The following is a 23,105-nucleotide window of genomic DNA, read 5'->3' on the forward strand; positions in this document are numbered from 1 at the left end:
CATTATGAATTGAACCAGGTCGCTGGCACTGTAATAGCATTATGATAACTATCAGACAACGGTGGTGCCCATTATGAATTGAACCAGGTCGCTGGCACTGTAATAGCATTATGATAACTATCAGACAACGGTGGTGCCCATTATGAATTGAACCAGGTCGCTGGCACAGTAACAGCATTATGATAACTATCAGACAACGGTGGTGCCCATTATGAATTGAACCAGGTCGCTGGCACAGTAACAGCATTATGATAACTATCAGACAACGGTGGTGCCCATTATGAATTGAACCAGGTCGCTGGCACTGTAACAGCATTATGATAACTATCAGACAACGGTGGTGCCCATTATGAATTGAACCAGGTCGCTGGCACAGTAATAGCATTATGATAACTATCAGACAACGGTGGTGCCCATTATGAATTGAACCAGGTCGCTGGCACTGTAACAGCATTATGATAACTATCAGACAACGGTGGTGCCCATTATGAATTGAACCAGGTCGCTGGCACTGTAACAGCATTATGATAACTATCAGACAACGGTGGTGCCCATTATGAATTGAACCAGGTCGCTGGCACAGTAACAGCATTATGATAACTATCAGACAACGGTGGTGCCCATTATGAATTGAACCAGGTCGCTGGCACTGTAACAGCATTATGATAACTATCAGACAACGGTGGTGCCCATTATGCATTGAACCAGGTCGCTGGCACTGTAATAGCATTATGATAACTATCAGACAACGGTGGTGCCCATTATGAATTGAACCAGGTCGCTGGCACAGTAATAGCATTATGATAACTATCAGACAACGGTGGTGCCCATTATGAATTGAACCAGGTCGCTGGCACAGTAACAGCATTATGATAACTATCAGACAACGGTGGTGCCCATTATGAATTGAACCAGGTCGCTGGCACAGTAATAGCATTATGATAACTATCAGACAACGGTGGTGCCCATTATGAATTGAACCAGGTCGCTGGCACTGTAATAGCATTATGATAACTATTAGACAACGGTGGTGCCCATTATGAATTGAACCAGGTTGCTGGCACTGTAACAGCATTATGATAACTATCAGACAACGGTGGTGCCCATTATGAATTGAACCAGGTCGCTGGCACTGTAATAGCATTATGATAACTATCAGACAACGGTGGTGCCCATTATGAATTGAACCAGGTCGCTGGCACTGTAATAGCATTATGATAACTATCAGACAACGGTGGTGCCCATTATGAATTGAACCAGGTCGCTGGCACTGTAATAGCATTATGATAACTATCAGACAACGGTGGTGCCCATTATGAATTGAACCAGGTCGCTGGCAATGTAATAGCATTATGATAACTATCAGACAACGGTGGTGCCCATTATGAATTGAACCAGGTCGCTGGCACTGTAACAGCATTATGATAACTATTAGACAACGGTGGTGCCCATTATGAATTGAACCAGGTCGCTGGCACTGTAATAGCATTATGATAACTATTAGACAACGGTGGTGCCCATTATGAATTGAACCAGGTCGCTGGCACTGTAACAGCATTCCAATAACTATTAGACAACGGTGGTGCCCATTATGAATTGAACCAGGTCGCTGGCACTGTAACAGCATTCCAATAACTATTAGACAACGGTGGTGCCCATTATGAATTGAACCAGGTCGCTGGCACTGTAACAGCATTCCAATAACTATTAGACAACGGTGGTGCCCATTATGAATTGAACCAGGTTGCTGGCACTGTAACAGCATTCTGATAACTATTAGACAACGGTGGTGCCCATTATGAATTGAACCAGGTCGCTGGCACTGTAATAGCATTATGATAACTATTAGACAACGGTGGTGCCCATTATGAATTGAACCAGGTCGCTGGCACTGTAACAGCATTCCAATAACTATTAGACAACGGTGGTGCCCATTATGAATTGAACCAGGTCGCTGGCACTGTAACAGCATTCCAATAACTATTAGACAACGGTGGTGCCCATTATGAATTGAACCAGGTTGCTGGCACTGTAACAGCATTATGATAACTATTAGACAACAGTGGTGCCCATTATGAATTGAACCAGGTCGCTGGCACTGTAATAGCGTTACAATAACTATTAGACAAAGGTGCCACCTGTTACATATTGAGTATTTTGCTGGCGCTCAGCGGCCGCGAGGGGGCGCACGGGGCTGGCGGTCTCGGCACTCGGCGGCCGCGAGGGGGCGCACGGGGCTGGCGGTCTCGGCACTCGGCGGCCGCGAGGGGGCGCACGGGGCTGGCGGTCTCGGCACCCGGCGGCCGCGAGGGGGCGCACGGGGCTGGCGGTCTCGGCGCTCGGCGGCCGCGCAGTCGCATCCAGGCCGGCTTTGCGGTGCTTTGCCGTTGCCGGGGCCGGGCCGCAGGCGTTCACCGTGCTCACTTAATCATGAAGGATGACGGACGCTGCCGTGATTAAAACTTTCCGGGTGCTGGCCCGGCACGGTTACGCAGCAGAAATATCTCCCTATTTCCCCTCCAGAGTTGCCTGCGCTACCTCCCAGTACTACGGAATCGCAGGTACCGCCGTTACAGGGAGCCCGTGAGGAATTTATTTTGCTGGAAGAGCAGGAAATTCAAGCAAAGGGATGTTAAATATTAAGCCCCAGTTTCGATGAAGTCATGGGCTAGTTGCTGGGATGACGTTTGTTTTGGATTTGCTATTTTTACTTTTCATTGAGGTCAACTACAGCTTGTCTATATCCAGTGTGACCGCTTAAGGAATAAACTTGGTTATTAAATTATTCAGCTTTCTCGGTACTGTATTTTGGGGGAGAACGTATCGCACGGAAACAGATCGTTTGACCCAAGTGGACTGTTTCGGTATTTATTATACACACAGGCCTTCCTTTTAGTCACATACAGTATCCCAGTCCGTTCCTCTGTCCCTCATGTTTGTATCAGATCTCCCGGCAATCATGTTAATCTGTTTAGTTAAACTAATCTGCATGGAAGTTTGTATTTGCATTAGAAAGTTCTGCCAGATTGCTACGTGCTATTGGAAGTAGAATAGGTATAGGGAGATGTACTAAATTTTAATCTGACATATTATGGTATACTAGATAACTAGATTGAATGGGAGATCAAATGAGCACGCCTCGTATATTCAATATATTTTATACAGAAAAATGGCCATGATTACGTTTCCATTACTACCTGTAAACGTTAGATCAGTGGAACACATTAGATTTAAAATATAATCTCCAGCAAGCTCATTGCAGTTTGGCTGCGAAATGCAAACAGACTGCAGCAGGCACTTATTGTAAAATTAATTTTTAGCAGTTTCTGTGGTATTTAATCCTCTCAAGTCATGATTGTTGAATGTGAATTACTGATTTTGTGGCCATTTGGGTTATGGAAATTCACCTTTACAGAATTCGCAAATTACTCCTCAAAAATCAGATATATGGAGTAAGATACACTCTCAGAAAATATGTGGGGGTTAAATGTGAATAAATAAGTTTTTTTCCAACATGCAGTTCTTGACAGGTGAGCAGATGCCAAGCGTCATGTTAGGGTAATTTGCAATTGGGCCTGCTTTGTAAGAACTCAATTCCCCCACCACTTGCCCAAAACCCAGTATTGCGGGAGTTGCCTTTACAAAAATTTGTGATTGACTTTACCTGACCATTTTGTATACACTGTCTTTCAGGATGTGGGACATTAGTGGTGCTGGAACAAACAGAGACTGGAATTAACCTTTTCAGGAGGTACTGTGAAACAAAAGAGGGCTTTCATGTGATTCACATACTATTTCTGAATGATGTGGGGGAAATAAAATGACTAGAGCTGGGTTTCTGTTTTTGTAACCTCAATCTATTGCCTTTTCTACATCTCTGTCTAGCTTTATTTTTGAAAAGCAAATTATGAATATTGTGATTCTTACCCCAATTTAAAAATAAAACTTTGATAATCTGCTGTCTGTTATTCAGAAATCAAGTTGTTTTAGCATCCGACTCACTGGATGATGTTAATTGCACTCCATTTAATTTCACCGGGACTCTGTTTCCCACACTCCTGTCAAATTTTTCAAGGCCTCGATTGCCAGACTCCTTAGAATTTCACAGGAGTCTCTTATTCTCATTGATCCAGAAATATACTGGGGTCCTCTTTTCAGTTCCTCGTTAGGCAGTCCAAGTTTACTGGAAAACTTAGTATACTACTCTGTAACATCTTAAAAATGAATTAAACGAGTGTTGGACATAACTCATTTAATGGGCATAACATCCAACAGTCTAGAAAAATGGCCAGTCAATCTGATACCACCAAAGCAAGCTGCACTGACAGAGTTTTACTGTGTTGTGATACATATTATGAATCATTGCAGTTAACATAAAACCAGCAAACCAGTTGTCAGAAGTAACATTTAACAGATTTCTACATTGGACAATCAGATTTTGAAACTTTTTTTATATTACTGTAATGTAGTTTATTTGTCATAGATAACTCCATTACTAGAAAATGTTCAATTTTTTTTCCATTACATTCTACACTTGATATGGAAATCTGACATTCTTGCCTTGGGCTTGGCTTCTTGGACATTTTGCTAGTCATTGTTTACAGTAAATGAGAAAACAAGGGGGAAATGTGTTTTGAGCCAGAGCTTTATTCAAGAATAATTAAAACCAAAAAGGCATCAACTTTGGGGGAAATTTTAAAATGAGAGTACTGCAAACAATCTGCATGTCAGGAGAATTCTATGGAGAAAGAGCAACTAGATTAAAATGTTAGGCCAATGACCAGAATTGAAGAAGGGAAAATCAAAGGTATATTTTGATGTGCAGAGAAGGTGGGTGTGGGAGGTTGGTCAGTGGAGAAGATAAATGGGAAAGCCTGTGATAGGGTGATGGCCAAGGTTGCCCAGGGTGACACAATTACTTTTGGATCGAGGCCAATTAAATCATGAATAAGGCAGTCTATACAAAAAAATAAACAGATGAGGATGTTGGAACCTTGAGAGGCGGAACATAGCAGTTATTGGAAATTGGAAACAAAAAAAGGAATGCAGGAAATATTCGCAATTGGCCAGTTCTGAGGAAAACAGGAAGTTGATTATGTTGAATTATTCAGTTTGACTAAGTGTTGTGCTTTGAGGTTACATTGGGGCTTCATTGGGAAAGAGTAGAAGCCCAAGGATAAATGAGTCAGAGGGGGAGTGAAACGGGAGTGCCATTTACAGGTGACTGGGAGCTCTGGGTGTGCAGAAAGGTCACCCAGTCTGTCTTTGGTTTCTTTAGTATGGAGGTGAGCATGTGATGAGTGGCTAATGCAGAATTCTACACCTGGCAGCTGAGGGAGTGAGTGTGGGAAGGTTAGATCCCTGAAATGTTGCATCTACTTCAGTTGCATGGGAAATAGTATGAGAGTGCAAACACTGGGAACAGAAGTAGGCTACCTAACCCTTGAAATCTGCCCCATAATTCAATGATCATATCTGATTTAGGCTAACCTCAGTTACTTTTCTGTGCCAGTTCCTCATATCCCTCAATTCTTTCATCTTTCAGAAATACATATATTCCCACCATTTAATGTATCCAATGACATAACCTCCAAAACCCTCAAGAGGTGGAAAATTCCAGAGATTCACTGCCAGAAGAAATTCCTGCATACATCAATTTAAGTGACCAGCCATGTATTTTGTAAACCGGACTAGGATACAAATTGTGTTAAACATTTCTTCGTAGCTGGCATAACTCAAAAATTACTTGTAATTTCATCTTGTGAATAATGAAGACATTTTAAAATATATTGAATAGCTGTAAATATTCTTTGTTGCTATTACTGACTCAGCTAAAAATTATGTGGAATAATCGATAAAAACAAAGAGTTTTAAAATTAAACCTGCCCCTTTAAATATTTTATTTTTAAGGTAATATGTGAATTAAGCATTTCCAGATGTAATAAAATTAAAACTATAATGGATTAATAAATACCACATTGATTAAAATGTATTAGTCTCTGGGGTTTGCTGACAAGACTGGCATGTCTTACCCATCCAGAACTGTTCCTGAGATGCTGGTGATCCACTTTGAATTGCCGAGTTCTCTTTAGTGATGGTACTTCAGCAATGCTGTAGGATAGGGAGTTGCAGGACATAGATGGAGGAATGAGAAGTCCGGATGATGTGTGAACTGAATGGGAGGGAGGATGTGACTGTTCCCTTTGTACCTGCTGCCTTGTCCTTCATGGGGGGGGGCCATGGGTTTGGGTGATATTCTCATGGGCAGATTCGTCAGAAGCAAGTGAATTTGGATAGTTGTGGCTTATTGGTTTCAAAAGAAAAGATTGGCTTCTGGAGCTACTAAGCAGTTGAGACACTGGGAGAATTACATATTGCGGGAAATATATCAAATTATTGAGATTAATTGATAGATAGGTAATTTAGTTCACCCCTCCCCCTTCCAGAAGTTCCCCCTGAAAGAAATTTGCTTTCACAGGTTAGTGACAAATGAACAATTCATTTTATCTTTGTTTTCCCATTCTTGGAGATGTATTTCTTTTTAAAGTCTCTTACTTTCCTAGTTCAACAAGATTCCTAGTAACGTCTTTTATTCTTTAACGCAGGAAGCTCTTTGCTTGCTGCATCTGTCTCATAGGCCGATTAAAATTTGTATTAATTGTGAATTTCTATTAAATTATAATTTTTCTGAATACATAAGCCTTAATTTCCAGAAACACTCAACATTTGTATATTCTAGGAACACTAAAGTTTTTAAAGAACCAGATTCAAATAAACTGTCTTTCTGTTTAGTTTTGACTGGAACGATAGCCTTTTTGATGTTACATGGAGTGAGAACAATGAACACATCCTGGTCACTGGTAGTGGTGATGGATCTCTACAGATCTGGGATACAGCAGGCCCTGCTGGACCCCTCAAAGTCTTCAAGGAGCATACACAAGAGGTATAAATGAAACCTTTGGTGGCGATCTTGTGAATTTCAAGTTTGATTGAATTGTTGTCTTAGTTTCAGTGGCTGAAATTTCAGATATTTAAAATGATTTCACTGGCTGGTTCAGTTGCAATCGATGCTAATTTAACTCCTTTGCTTGGCAAAAGGATTTCATTCCATTTATGCTGCAATCTGCAGAGTGTTGACTTGTCAACATGCCTGACAAATGTGAGACCTCAGGGGAAGCCCATGTCCAATTGTTGATCTCATTAATGAATGAGAGGAAAAAAGTGAAAAATAATACAGGGAATGGGAAAGGAAATAAGGGAAAGTCAATTCAAATGAAATGAAAAAAGAATGGTGAGAGAGTTAAACAGAACAGATTAAGGCAACACAAATAAAAGATGAATGAATAATAAAGCCCCAGTATGAGTATGAGAGAGGATGTTGTAACTGAGTTACGTTCAGAATTGCTGCAGTGGTCTTTGCAACAATAATGTTAAAGCACCGTGAAGTATGCACACATTCTACACCTATGAAGAAGAGAACGAGTGATGCTGTTCATCAGCGATAACAACAATATAAATAAACCAGCACTGTTTTCATGATTTTCATTGAAGGAAAGCTTCATTTGAAATGTGCTGATGTGACCAGTTTTAAGAATTAGGTTAAAAGAGGAAAATGTTACCCCAGTGTTGGTATTGCGACTGAGAAATAAGACAGTTTGAAAACTTAGCAAAAGGATAACCTAGAAGTTGACAGAGAAATTAGAATTGTAAACTAAACAAAAAGAATAAAGAAAAAATGGACAAACCACTACTGACCAATTCATTGGCATTCTGGGCACATAACTAACAGAACTGTTAAATCGGAAACAGTTGTGAAACTTATTTGGATTTTCCTCAGATATGATTAGATGATGCTCAAAAGTTGTTTATAAAAATACTCTTCCAATTGTGCATGTCTTCATGAGATCATATCTCATTCTCCTAAACCCCAGTCAGTTTTTCACTTCACTCAGTTTCTTGTCTGTGGCTAAATTCCCTAATCCTAAAAATCAGTCCAGTAAATCTGGGATAAACTGAAAATAGGAAAAACTACTTCTTTAGGAATGAAGACAAGAACTGCACTCACTATTCCAGATGTGGTTTTGCCAAAACTCTGAGCAAATTTAGCAAAATTTCCTTGTTCTGACACCACAATCACCGAAGGTAATATTTTGCTGCTTTAACGCTTGCTGTATCTTTACATTGTGAACTATCTTCTTACACAAATACTTACTAGATTCTCAGCACTTAGAGTACAACATCATTTAATATTCTTCCTATCAAAGTCAGTAACTTTATACTTCATCTGTTACCTTGTTGCCTACTCTCTTGAGTTAACTTTATCTCTTTCCATACTCTGGTTTCCTTGTACTCAGCTTCCCACCTATCTCTGGATCATCAACCAACTCAGTAACTCTATCTTTTTATCTAAACCATTAGTATAAATAATGAATAACTGAGGGTTCCATACTGCTCCCCGGAGTATCTCACTAGTAATCACCTGCCTTCTTGAAAATGACTCCTACACCCATGCTTAACCAAACCTTTATCCTTGCTAAAGGGGCACACCTTCCATTGTTTTCAAATTACTGCCCACTTGTCTCAGTATATATTGTTTGTTCTGTGTGGCACAGAGAGTCTTCTGGAGAAAGTCTGGCTCACAGTACTTCACATGGCTTAGTGCAGTATACTGGCAACTTGCTGCGCCTGGACAAGAGCTTTTCACCACCAGTGGCTATCTTTTTACCCTGAAGTTCACAATCATTCAGAAATAATTGGAACTATTTAAAGTTAAATTGTCTAAAAATTGAAAAATATTTCATGAGATGTTGTTGTACCGTAAGTGCATTTTAAACATTGAAAGCAATGGTGAAAGCGAGTTTGTTTCCCATTCTCCTGGCAGTCAGTTCTCCTCATTCATATGACTGGGAACTTGTTCGCTTGCACTTGCTTTCAACTGATGCAAGCTCATTGAAGAACAGTATGTGTGGCAGCACTCTGAAAGTAGGACAGAAGATGATGTTAGTGTCAGCAATGGAAAAGAGGACTTCCATTGGAATACCCAGGAAGGTCTTGGTATAAAAGCTGGCATTTAAGTTGAAGATCTGCCTCATTCTGTTGCATAGTCCTGAGTCCTTTATGACTTTTCCCCTAGTATTTGATCAAGTGCTACATCCACAGCTTGCCCATAATTTTTTCTGATTGTTTCAGTGGTAATACACTCAGTTAAAGTTATGGGAAGATGAATCTCGGTTGTATACTGCATTCATACTTCGAACTTTAATGTACTCAATTATATCATGATTTTTAAGTCTCTCGTTACTGCATTTTTCCCATGCCACTCTTGCAACTGTCTGTTCACATCCCTGATCCGTTCAAACCCATACCTGGTGTCTATGACTTGAATGCCAATTTCTGAATAATACTTTTAGAAGATTATCTTTTAATTGAGACCACAACCCTTCGGTTTCAACAGAGTCTGACTCTTTGTGCTAAGTCGGGTTCTTTCATTACAAAACCTTTTCCAACATTGAGAGATTTCTTTAATCATTCCACTAGAGACCTGAGAACATTTGGTCACATCTGCAGAGATTATCTCTCTTCCTGACGGCACTGTTCCTGGTCACTACCATGGCTCTTTGCAATGCACTGTACGTGAACATTGTCAGGCTCATGTTTCCTGTGAACAAGAACTGTTCACATCTGTACTTGGGGTCAACAGCAAAGGCTCCATCAGTACATTCTTAGTCCTAGCACCATACTAATTCTCTGTCTCTGCTTTCTTTCCTGACCTCCACCCAAATCTGGGCAACTACCTAACCTAAGGCATATTCCTTCTAGATAAAGCTGTTCAATTAACATTTTCCCCTCTAATGTTTTGCAATGCCTGCATAATTCAACTGTTTGAGGTTTTCATTCATTTCAATTAGATTTTGATTGACTATTTTTAGGTACTATTTATTACACTATCAATTATCTTTTTAAAAGTTTTGTTTTAAATTTATAGGCATATTAACATATAGTAAGCACAATATACATTTGACATAACTTATCTAAACTGCCAAACTACCACATGTAGTATTCGGACAAAGCAACACTTCTTTCACCATCTGTATAGAATTTCTATGAGCACTGAATTCTATTCTAGCACTGTTGATTTTCACTCTGTCCAAATTTGCTGTCAAATACTTAATACAGACAACCTTGTTGCTGATGGTCAAAGTTCAAAATAAGTTTATTATCAAAGTACATATAAGTCACCATATACAACCCTGAGATTCACAGTGAATACAATAGAATCAATGAAAAACTGCACACCAGACACAACAAACAATGTGTAAAAGACAGCAAATTCAGCAAACGCAAAAAGAAAGAAAACAAACAGAATAATGAATAAATAAACACATAAATGAATAGATAAATATTGAAAACATGAGATGAAGAGTCCTTGGAAGTGAGCCCATAGGTTGTGGGACAGATCAGTGTTGGGGTGTGTGAAGTTAAGAAAACCCCTTTGGTTCAAGAGCCTGATGGTTGAGGGCTAATAACTGTTCCTGAACCTGGTGATGTGGGTCCTGAGGCAGCAGCAAGAAGAGAGCACGACCACTCTTGTGGGTGTCCTCGATGATGGATGCTGCTTTCCTGTGACAGCACTCCGTGTAGATGTACTCAGTGGAAGGGAGGGCTTTACCCATGGTGGACTGGGCTGTATCCATTACTATTTGTAAGCTTTTCCGTTCAAAGGCATTTGTGTTTCCATACCCAGCTGTTATTATCAGATACGAGGATCAAGTGTAGTATATCCATGTTGCTGACTATGCAAATCTGCAAAGGAAAGATGAGCTGCAAGGAGGAGGGAAGGAAGGTCATGTAAGTGTTATGGACAGATTATGTAATTGGAGAAGAATATAGGTGTGGTGCAATGAAAAGAAACGTAATTATCTTCTTTGATGCAAACAATAAAAACCAAATTACAGTTGTCCCTTGGTATCCACAGGGAATTGGTTCCAGGACCCCCCCCCCCCCCCCCGGCAGATACCAAAATCCACGGATGCTCAAGTCCCTTATATAAAATGGCGTAGTATTTGCGTATAACCTACGCACATCCTCCCGTATACTTTAAATCATCTCTAGATTACTTACAATATCTAATACAATGTAAATGCTATGTAAATAGTTGTTCTACTGTATTGTTTAGGGAATAATAACCAAAAACAGTCTGTACATGTTCAGTACAGATGCAACAATCGTAGCTCTTCTGGGAACGCTGATGCTGCCTCGGCATCAGCCGATGCCGATTCTTCCGTGATCTTTTAAGTTCTCTCGTGATCTTTAAGTACTTAGCAAATCATACCAAATAGCACATAAAACCTAAACTAACTCGAACATAAAGACACAGCTATATAAAGTAGAAATATTGTATGTACGGTGTAATTTCACTTGTCAAAATCAGGAAGACGTGCCGATTTTTTTTCTCTCCAAATCAATTTTGGCTTGCTGTCTTCCCGATATAGCTGTGTCTTTATCATATCATTCCTGCTTTTACTATATGTTCGAGTTATCTTAGGTTTTATGTATTTTAGGTATGATTTGGTAGGTTATTTTTTGGGTCTGGGAATGCTGAGAAAACTTTCCCATATAAATTAATAGTAATTGCTTCTTTGCTTTACGACATTTCGGCTTACAAACGGTTTCATGGTAATGCTCTACCTTTGGATAGCGGGGGAAATCTGTAATAAGTTTACTTTGAAGCATAGAAACATAGAAAACCTACAGCATAATACAGGCCCTTTAGCTCACAATGCTGTGCCAAACATGTACTTTGGAAATTACCTAGGGTTACCCATAGCCCTCTATTTTTCTAAGCTCCACGTACCTACCCAGGAGTCTCCTATCGTATCCGCATCCACCACCATCGCTGGCAGCCCATTCCACACACTCACCACTCTACGTTAAAAAAAAATTTACCCCGACATCTCATCTGTACCGACTTCCAAGCACCTTATAACTGTGTCCCCTCCTGTTAGCCATTTCAGCCCTGGGAAAAAGCCTTTGACTATCTACACAATCAATGCCTCTCATCATCTTATACACCTCTATCAGGTCACCTTCATCCTCTGTCGCTCCGAGAAAAGGCCAAGTTCACTCAACTTGACTTTGAACTTCCATCAAAAAAGCATGCCAAGTTCCACTTAGCCTTTGCAATCCATAGATTAAGTATCTCATTTTGCTTGTCTAACTACTTGGTGTTTCTTTTGCTCTGCTATTGCAGGTCTACTGTGTGGATTGGAGCCAAACACGAGAAGAAAATCTTGTAGTATCTGGATCATGGGATCAGACCATAAAAGTGGTAATTTTATTCTGTTTTTTAAAAAAGAATGGAGAAATGTAAATCTTCTTCCACAGGTTTTATTTTGTACCATGTAAGATGCACTCAGACCCCACTTAATGCTGAGGGTGTATTCCTCGGAGGTGGAGTGCTATGTGTAGTCATTATAACATTACATAAATGGATGTGTGTGCCTGATTTTATAAAAACAAACCTGAGGTATATGATCTATTATTTTATGCATACACAGTAATTCATGGATTTACAAACATGCAAATAGGTCTAACCTGTTCATCAGTGGAGCAGCAATACATCACAGCAGCAGCGGAGGGAAGTGAGTGGTGGCTACTTCTTAGAGGAGGGACCAGGCTATGAGTTCTCCTCTAAATTTGGCTTCATCTTTAAGTAGGTGTCGAGATTTGACTGCTTTTTCTTAAGTTTCCTCCCATGAAGTTCTTCTTGGTAGCAGGAAATCATGTCAAGAACACCTTTCTTTGCCTTATTGTCAGGGTCATTATTGATGAACTGGTCCATGATTTGTATGATCATGGTGATGCCAGTGTTGAGGAATTTTGTGGTGAGGTTTCTTGCTGGTGTTTCCTCATCTGTAGTTCTCATGTTCACTCAGGATGAGTTGCTCTGCCAGTTCTCTAAGCTCCTGTACTTCACCAGAGATACGTATGTATGGAGGTTACTGCACTATTTAAATCTATCAAACCAGCCTCTGCGGGCTGTGAATGTTACTAACTTGTTCTTGAATATGATTAATGATGCTTCTTGTCTTTTCCATTATCAGCTGGCTTAGCGGATTGTTTCATCCACCCATATATTTGGTGTATTTTCCATTTTTCCAAGCAAATGGCTCCTTAATGAGTCACCTTCATTGTTGATAACTTTGAGGTTGTCATTACAGAAGCTTTTATCTTGTCTGCATTTTTTAATAATTGTTCTGATCATTGACATAGCTAATTTCAAAGAGGCACCAACATTAATCTGACACTCACCAAGCTTCCAAATGCTGTATCACGTGCAGTTTCACATCCATGGTAATGCTTTTTCAAGATATCTTAGATGTACTATTCTCACTAGAAGTTGTGAGCCCTTTTCCAGACATTATAGGTGGGAAAAAAACGGAATCAGTTGGCGAGGGAGCAAGAACGTTTACATAGGCGGGGGAGCAGAGCGTGAACTAATGCAATTGGCTCTGAGTGGCTCAGGGCATATGTAAAGTGCTCTCATTGGCTGATTGTATGTTTACTGTTTTGGTGTCGGCTCTTGAGAAGTTTTAAGTATTGTTTAGAATGAATTTTTGTCGATTTTTAAAATTTCAATGAAGAATTAACCGCATTGTAACAAATCAGCATTAAGCGGCGTCGGAGTGTATACTAAAGAAAACCTTTAAACAAAATCAGTCCTCATTTAGCTGGATTGACTGGATCATGGTTGGCACTTGTGATAGCCCTGAGTTATGCTAATCTTTCCTGGCTGCATGGAATTCCATTCTGCTTTAAGTGTTCAATTGCACAGGGATGCAGAAAACTTCAGATCGTTCTAGTGCTCACATTGTTGTACTGCAGACTCCCAATGACTTGAGTCTATATTACCACAGCCACTGTGCGAGGTGGAGCAGAAACGGCCAGTAAGTCTCAGGTAATGCAGTCCGTCTGCATGGCCTTGATGGTTTTATAGCCGTTTGAATTATGAAAAGGCCTTGCCACTTTTTTCCAGTATCTTAATTAATACCTTTATTTAACACAATTAAACCATATAGCTTAATTAAAATTAAATTAAACCATTTTCCTCTTAAAAGAAGTTTGCAGATTGAAGTAGGCTGGGGTCAGTTAGGGCTGGCATGAAGTTGGAGGACAAGATGTGAGGTGTATCAATCCCCTGAGAATGGCAACTTACAGAATACCCCTGGCTTCAGTGTTGAGTCCAGGTGTGAAGTTAGAGGATGGGCATATTCCTGTCCGACTTCCAACATGTTCATCAATTCTGTGTTGCAATGCGCAATGCAACGAGTTGGAAGTTCTCCGCAGTCCCACTGACGAAGTGCCACAGTTGGCCAGCTTGTTTGTGCAGTTAAAGTGAATGCAATTACAGGGAGTTTCATATTCTTAAGCTTATCTGCATTAAGGAAGTCATCTCTTACAAATTTTGATGATCTGTTTGTAATCATCTTAGTTACAACCTAATTTGGTCTTGGTTGCCCATTGTACAGTGCAGGCAGATATGGCAGTGGAATGCCCCTCCTGTATGATGTGGGAATTCATGGAACCTGATGGTTTCCCTGATGACTACACCTGCGGGAAGAGCTGCCAACTCCAGCTCTGGAAAGACCACGTTAAGGAGCTAGAGCTGGAATTGGATGAACTAAGGATCATCTGGGAAGTAGAATTATTGATAGATATAACTTTTGAGAAGATGGTTACACCCATAGTGCAGCAAGAGGTATACCCCTTTGGATACTGCTGAGGGGGATGACCTATCTGGGTAAGGCAGTACAGCCAGACCAATAGCACTGTGGTCGGCTCTGAGCCTCTTAAGGGTCGTGTGAAGTCAGGCGAAGCAATAATCATAGGGGACTCGATAGTCAGGAGATTCTGCAGAAGCAAAAAAGATGCCGGGATAGTATGTTGCCTCCTGGGTGCTAGGGTCAAGGATGTCTCTGAATGGTTGCAGAAGTTTCTTGAAGGGGAGGGTGAGCAGTCAGGGGTTATGGTAAATATTGATACCGATGACATAGGCAGGAGAGGGGTAGAGGTCCTGCGCAGTAAATTTAGGGATTTAGGAAGGAAGCTGAAGAGCTGGACCTCCAAGGTGGTAATCTCTGATTATTTCCAGTGCCTCAAGCTCGGGAAGGTCAGAACAGGAAGATACCGCAGATGAAGGAGTGGCTGAGGAGATGGTTCAAGGGGCAGGGTTTCAACTTCTTGGATCATTGGAACCGTTTCTGGGGAAGAGGTGACCTGTACAAGTGTGGCCGGTTGCACCTGAACTAGAGGGAGGATTGCTAATGCAATTGGGGAGGGTTTATACCAGATTTGCAGGGGTGGGAACTGAAGTGAACAGGCAGAGGAAGGGGCGGTTGGCACATAAGTAGAGACAGCTTGTAGGGAGTTTGTGAGGAAGGATAAGCAGATGATAGAGCAAAGATGCCCTCAGCCAGATTGTTTGAGATGTGTCTATTTTAATATAAAGAGTCATAAACAAGACGGATGAACTTTGAGCGTGGATCAGTACGTGAAACTATGACGTTATGACCATTACAGAGACTTGGATGTCTCAGGGCAGGAATAGCTGCTGAGTGTGCCGGGCTTTAGATGTTTCAAGAAGGATGGAGGGAGGCAAAAGGGGTGGGGGAGTAGCACTGCTAATCAGGCATAGTATCATGGCTGTAGAAGAGGGGGACGTCACGGAGGGATTGTCTACTGAGTCATTGCAAGTGGAAGTCAGAAACAGGAAGGGGGCAATAACTCTACTGGGTGTTTTTTTATAGGACCCCCCCTCCCCCCCAATAGTTACAGAGACATCAAGGAGCAGCTAGAGAGGCATATTCTGGAATGGTGCAATAATAATAGTGTTGTTGTGATGAGTGATTTTAACTTTCTTAATATTGACTGGCATCTCCTTAGACCAAGGGGTTTAGATGGGGTGGAATTTGTTGGGTGTGTTCAGGAAGGTTTCCTGACTCAATATGTAGATAGGCCAACTAGAGGAGCGGCTATACTTGATCTGTTATTGGGAAATCAGCCTGGTCATGTGTCAGATCTCTCTCGGTGGGAGAGAATTTTGGAGGTAGTGATCACAACTCTATCTCATTTACCATAGAGCTGGAGAGGCATAGGAGCAGACAACTTGGGAAAACATTTATTTGGGGTAGGGGGAAATATGATGCATTATGCAGGAACTTGGGAACAAAAATTGGGAGCAGATGTTCTCAGGGCAATGCATGGCAGAAATGTGGCAAATGTTCAGGAAATATTTGCATGGTGTTCTGCAGAGGTATGTTCCATTGAGGCAGGGAAAGGATCGTAGGGTAAATGAACCGTGGTATACAAAGGATGTAGAAAATCTAGTTAAGAAATGAAAAGCTTACAAAAGGGTCAAGAAACTAGGTACTGTTAGAGCTCTAGAAAATAACAAGGGTGCCACGAAAGAACTCAAGAATTAAATTAGGAGAGCTAGAAGGGGCCATGAGAAGGCCTTGGTGAGCAGGATTAAGGAAAACCCAAGGCATTCTATATGAATAGCAAGAGGATGAGCCATGTGAGAATATGACCAATCAGGAGCGAGAGTGGAAACGTGTGCATGGAGTTGGAGGAGGTAGCAGAGGTACTTAATGATACTTTGCTTCATTATTCAGTATTCACCAGTGAAAAGGACCATGGCTATTGTAGGGATGACTTACAGCGGAATGAAATGCTTGAGTGCATAGACATCAAGAAAGAGGATGTGGTGGAGCTGTTGAAAGGTATTAATTTAGATAAGTCGCTGGGACTGGCTGAGATATACCCCAGCCTACTGTGGGAAGCAGGGGAGGAGATTGCTGAGCCTTGGGAAATGATCCTTGCATCATCAATAGGGACGGGTGAAGTACTAGAGGATTGGAAGGTTGCAAATGTTGTTCCTTCGTTCACGAAAGGGAGTAGAGAAAACTCAGGAAATTATAGACCAGAGTCTTACTTCAGTGGTGGGCAAGTTGTTGGGGAAGATCCTGAGAGGCAGGATTTATGAGTATTTGGAAAGACATAATCCGATTAAGGATTGTCAGCATGGCTTTGTCAAGGGCAGGTCGTGCCTGATGAGCCTGATTGAACTCTTTGAGGAAATAATGGAACATATTGATGGAGGTAGAGCAGTGGATATAGTGTATACAGTCAGCCCTCCTTATCTGCGGATTCCACATGCGTGGATTCAACCGACAATGCTTATACATGTTTGAGCATGTACAGATTATTTTTTCTTGTCATTATTCCCTAAACAATACAGTATAACAACTATCTACATTGCATTTGCATTGTATTAGGTATTATAAGTAATCTAGAAATGACTTAAAAGTATAGGCAGTCCCCTGGTTATGAATGAGTTCTGTTCCTGAGTCGTCTTTAAGTCTGATTTGAAGTCGGAACAGGTATATCTGGTATTATTTAGTGTCAGTCAGACATTTGTTTTAGTATATAGTACATATTTTACCTTTCTGTGCATATAAAACACTTAAGAAACATACGTATTTCAATAATTAAACCACTGCGTCGCTTAGTAATAATTTTAGCTTTCATCGGGGCAGGACCTTTCAAATGCTCCATTAAAATTGTTCCGATCGTTGACCGATTGTAGCCTAACGCTTTTCCAATGACTGATGGCGTTTCACCTCTTTCCGATCGCTTTATTACTTCCACCTTATTTTCAATCATGATCGTGATTATTTTCGTGAACAGAAACACCGCGGATTCAGATCTACGCCGGGTCCTAATGTCCACCACTCTGAACATGTTAAATAAAGTCTGGTGTTCCGCTGGGTCCTAAAGACCACCACACTGCTTCAGGTTAAATAAGGGACTTGAGCATCTGCGATCTTTGGTATCCATTTGGGGGGGGGGGGTTCTCGGAACCAATCCCCTGCGGATAAAGAGGGCTGCCTGTATAGCTTTCAGTATGGCATTTGATAAGGTTCTGCATGTGAGGCTCATTTAGAAAGTAATGAGGCATGAGATCCAAGGGACCTTGCTTTGTGGATCCAGATTTGGCTTGCCTACAGAAGGTAAAGGGTGGTTGTAGATGGTTCGGATTCTGCATGGAGGACAGTGATCAGTAGTGTTCCACAGGAATCTGTTCTGGGACCCCTCCTCTTTATGATTTTTTTATAAATGGCCTGGATGAGGAAGTAGAAGGGTGGGTTAGTAAGTTTGCTGATGACACAAAAGTTGGGGGTGTTGTGGATATTCTGGAGGCTTGTCAGAAGTTACAGTGGGATGCAGAACTGGGCTGAGTAGTGGCAGATGAAGTTCAACCCAGATTAGTATGAAGTGGTTCATTCTGGAAGCTCAAATTTGAAGACAATATAATATTAATGGTAAGACTCTTGGCAGTGTGGAGGATCTGAGAGATCTTGGGATCTGTGTCCATAGGACACTCAAAGCTGCTGCGCAGATTGACATTGTTGTTAAGAAGGTGTATGGTGTGACAGCCTTCATCAACTTCAGGATTGAGTTCAAGAGTTGTGAGGTAATGTTACAGCTATATAAGACCTTAGGTAGACCCCACATGGAGTACTGTGTTCAGATCTGGTCACCTCATTACAGGAAGGATGTGGATACTATAGACAGAATGCAGAAGAGATTTACAAGAATGTTCCTGGATTGGAGTGCGTGCCTTATGAGAATAGGTTGAGTGAACTTGGCCTTTTCTCTTTGGAGTGATGGAAGATGAGAGGTGACCTGATAGGGGTGTATAAGATGATGAGAGGCATTGATCATGTGGATAGCCCTGGCTTTTTCCCAGGGCTGAAATGGCTAACACGAGGGGGTTTTATGTGCTTGGAAGTAGGTACAAAGGGGATGTCAGGGGTAAGTTTTCTTACACAGAGATTGGTGGGTGTGTGAAATGCACTGCCAGCGATGGTGGTGGAGGCGGATATAATAGGGTCTTTAAGTGACTCTTAGATTGGTACATTGAGCTTAGAAAAATAGAGGGCTATGTGGTAGGGAAATTCTAGGCAGTTTCTAGAGTAGGTTGCATGGTCAGCACAATTTTGTGGGCTGAAGGGCCTGTAATGGGCTGTAGATTTCTGTTCTGTGTTCGTTGAGCGCCAATTTTTATAATTCTATTGAACATGAAAAGTCAATGAATTGTAAAAATAATTTATTAGAAATGCTATTTGATAGACTTAAGATTTGTGAATCCTCTTTAGAATAGGCAAAGGTAATGTCTGCTATGTACAAGAAACTTTAGAACCTCTCAAAGTCATGACCATTACTGCAACCATGGGAAGCAGGTTTTTGTGAATAACACCAGCTCAGAGTTCCAGCCCCAATTGATCCTTTACCCACTTTCTTAATTTCTAAGTTCATTGCGATTCTACCTAAATGTACTGTGGTACTTCAGAGCAATTGAGGACTGTGGATCTCTGGTGTCTTCTGAAGGCAATTAATTTTGCTTCTGATCACTCACCTCTCCCTTTAAATTAATCTTGTTGCTCCAAGGTTCAGGCACTTTTCCTATATCATCTGAAAACAATCAGCTCTCTGTGGGCAGGTAGTAAGACTACTGTGAGCTGCCACATGTATTTTCCTTTATTTCTGAAAGCACTGGCTTTGTACATTACGTGACTTTATTTGAGAACCAATTTATTTGGAAAAACCAGTAATCAACATAACCAAATGTGACAATCCTTAATACAAACATTGGATTCCTCTCTAAATATAATTGGTAAGAAAAAATCTTTACTTGCTGTGCCTAGAATTTATCTTGTACCCCTTCTAAAGCTATTTCTTGCTTTCTTCAAACATACAGCCCTTTGGTTGAAAGTTTTGTTGTGGACAGTTATTATAATTTCAAAATAAACTATTTCCATACCTAATGTTGTTTCTTTACTGAGGACTTTCCCATTATGCTCCTTTTAAGATGGTCCAAAAAAAAGTGTCAAACTCATTGTGTCAAACAAAGACCTGTCTTGAATTCTGACCACGTTATTCTGATTCAATGTTGTGAGTTCTTGGTTGTATCTTTTTATAGAGATGTTGATCTGTGCATTTCTTTTCTGTAGTGGGATCCACTGGTAAAAGATTCAGTTTCTACATTCCGGGGACATGAAAGTGTCATTTACAGCACAATCTGGTCACCACATATCCCAGGTTGTTTTGCTTCAGCCTCAGGTACATCTTCTTTCCAATTCAAGTAACCTATATTAAAATACCTTTAATTTGTACAACTCAGATTCCTGATCCCATACTTAATCTAACTCTTTGACTGATTTTGGAAGTATTTCAGTAAACTATTTATCTTTTGATATATGAAGTCATAAATGGCACAATATAATTGTATAAATTCATTAGTCGGGATTAACTTACAAAGCCGTGAGGTAATGTAGCTCTATAAAACTGGTTAGACTACACTTGGAGTATCATGTTCATTTCTGGTTGCCTCATTATAGGAAAGATGTCAAAGCTTCAGAAAGGGTGCAGAGATTTACCAGGATGCTGCCTAGATTAGAGAGCATATCTTATGAGGAAAGATTGCGTGAGCCAGAGCTCAAACATGAGGAAATCTGCAGATGCTGGAAATTCAAGCAACTCACACAAAATGCTGATGGAACGCAGTAGGCCAGGCAGCATCTATAGGAAGAAGCGCTGTCAACGTTTCGGGACGTCTTCGTCAACAGTCTTCTTCCTATAGATGCTGCCTGGCCCACTGTGTTCCACCAGCATTTTGTGTGTGTTGCAAACCCGAGCTTTTCTCTTTGGAGCAAAGGAGGGTGAGAAGCAACTTGATAGAGGTGTACAGACTATGAGAGACATAGATAGAAAGGACAGCCGGCACCTTTTTCTCATAGTGACAACAATGTGTAATATCTGAGAATGTCTATTTAATGTAGGTGGAGGAAACTTTAGGAGAGATATCAGAGGTAGGGATGGTGGGTACCTGGAACACATCCAGGGTGGTGATAGAAGCTGATATAAACAGGACACTGTTTCTTAGAAAGGTAGAATGATATGAGAAAAATATAGGGCTATGGGTTGTGTAGCAAGGAAGATCGATCATGGAGTATGTATAGTTCAGCTCAACATCATGGGCTGAATGGTCTGCAATGTGCTGTACTATTCTGTGTTACTATACTTTAAAATAATTGTGTAAGGTATGAATTCTGTGTAATGTCATTATAATAGAACGTGTGTGGTGCAATAACAAATATCTGTTGGTTACTTGGAATAGAATTTGTAACTTGCAGATTTTTATTTCAAATGAAAAATTGTTCCCAAATATAGGTTCCATCAAAGTTGGTTGTACTTCTTCAATTTTAAAGGAAAAGAAGCTACTTGAACACAGTTTGATTTTTATTACGTCCTTTAATTCTATTTTTTTTAAATTCTTTTGTCACTCATGGGCACAATACATTTAGCCAGCAATAGGTTTTAGATGCTGTTGAAATAAGATTAGAGCTAGATCATTCCTTGTAAGTCAAAAAGCTAGAGAGGCTGGAAATACTCAGCAGGTCATGTGGGATTCTGTAGAGAGGGTGAAAACCAACCATGCCATTGCTTTCGAAGCCATCTAGTTAACCGAAGGATGACAGCTGTCAGAGGCAGGTTTACAAATGTTTGAGTCAGAATTGAACAATTGCCAGAAATTGGAAACAAAAGAAGAATGCTGGAAACGCCAACAGATCAGACAGCAAGAGGAAAGCTGAGTTAAAATGGATGATCTTACTTCAGAACACAGAAAGGAAAAGCAGTTTATTCTGATGAAATGATTCAACTTAATTCTGAGGCCACCACACTTAATGCCTAGGTGGAAAATGTGTCCCAGTTATCCAATGAAAACCTGAGAACTAGAATCTAGTCTCTCATGTAGACCTGTTGAAGCCCAATATTGAATTGAGATAAGCATTATCAAGTTATTAAGTGCAAGTTGTCAAACCTCATACCTTTTGGGATGTTTTGCTTGTCTAATTCCACATGGTGGCCCCAGCTCAGCAACATTGTTTCATAAGTAATATTGATTCTCCAATATGAATTCACTGTTTTGGGCTGATATTTTTCCGAGTATCAACAAGTTCTAATATGCACCTATTAGGCTTCCCTGCAATATTTTGTAAAGGGCAAAATATTCATTGTGATGACTTTCTTAAAATTAATGGGTCTCATATTTGCTTTGTTTTGCTGAAAGGGAAGAATTATATTCTTCAATTAAAATATACAATTTAAGACAATTGAAATTCCTTTCAAATTGAAATTGACAGGATTTTTCAATGACTTGCATAAAGTGTAGAGGAAAAATAAGAGACTCTCAGCAAGCTCCAACAACCCTTGCCCTTTCAGAACTAAGTTACTTTGTAAAAGTACATTTTGTTAAAAATTTGCAGCCTGCCATCCTCTGTAGATATTCAAAATACATGGATCTCTTTGCTAGAAACCAATGTGGATAACCACATCAACTGTACAAGTGGATCTTGTATGGCGTTACTTAGTGGAAGAAACATTATCTTGTATAAAACAACTGAAGTCTCTCTAAATCAGTGGCTCTGTTGGAGCTATTTTTCACCATAACAATCTGCTGACACTCCTTCCAGCCCCTATTAATTATATCCTGGGTTTTCCTGTGAGATTCCAGTAGTTCTTCAAAACACCTGTTCATGTCTTTGTTCATGACAGAGTTCATAAAACTTTATCTAGGTCACACTTGGAGTATTGTGGGCCATTCTGATTGTCTTGCTACAGGAAGCATTAAGAGGCTTATCTAGAATGCTTACACAACGCTGGAAGAACTCAGCAGGTCAGGCAGCATCCGTGAGAAAAGAGTAGCCAACGTTTCGGGCCGAGACCCTTCATCAGGAAGGGTCTTGCTTGTACAATACTACAACCCCAGTTAAAGTCATGGTTACTGTGAATCCCTTCTTGTCTTCTCCTTCATCAGTACTTAACTCCAGCTTGATGATAACATCATTATGCTATCAGTAAATCATTCTCCATCAGCTAGAACAGTGTTCTATTGAAAATCACAGATATCTTTTAGTGTTTAGAAATCTCATGATCAGCAAAGTACAAACCCCATTTCCAGAAAAGTTGGGATATTTTTC

At 40.5% G+C, this 23,105-nt stretch overlaps 1 protein-coding gene across 2 annotated transcripts in view; it reads left to right on the top strand.

Moving 5' to 3' along the window:
* Positions 1 to 2,312: 2,312 nt before the first annotated feature.
* Positions 2,313 to 23,105, top strand: part of pex7 (peroxisomal biogenesis factor 7) — an 86,869-nt gene continuing 66,076 nt past the window's right edge. For both annotated transcript variants that reach the window (XM_059982510.1, XM_059982509.1), the window contains exons 1-5: positions 2,313 to 2,561; positions 3,694 to 3,751; positions 6,793 to 6,943; positions 12,251 to 12,328; positions 20,076 to 20,184. In XM_059982510.1, the coding sequence (XP_059838493.1) occupies positions 2,438 to 2,561; positions 3,694 to 3,751; positions 6,793 to 6,943; positions 12,251 to 12,328; positions 20,076 to 20,184 (520 nt within the window). In that variant the 5' untranslated portion in view covers positions 2,313 to 2,437. The remainder of the gene's footprint in view (positions 2,562 to 3,693; positions 3,752 to 6,792; positions 6,944 to 12,250; positions 12,329 to 20,075; positions 20,185 to 23,105) is intronic.

Source organism: Hypanus sabinus, chromosome 10 (genome assembly GCF_030144855.1).
Source record: "Hypanus sabinus isolate sHypSab1 chromosome 10, sHypSab1.hap1, whole genome shotgun sequence".
Lineage (NCBI taxonomy): Eukaryota > Metazoa > Chordata > Chondrichthyes > Myliobatiformes > Dasyatidae > Hypanus > Hypanus sabinus.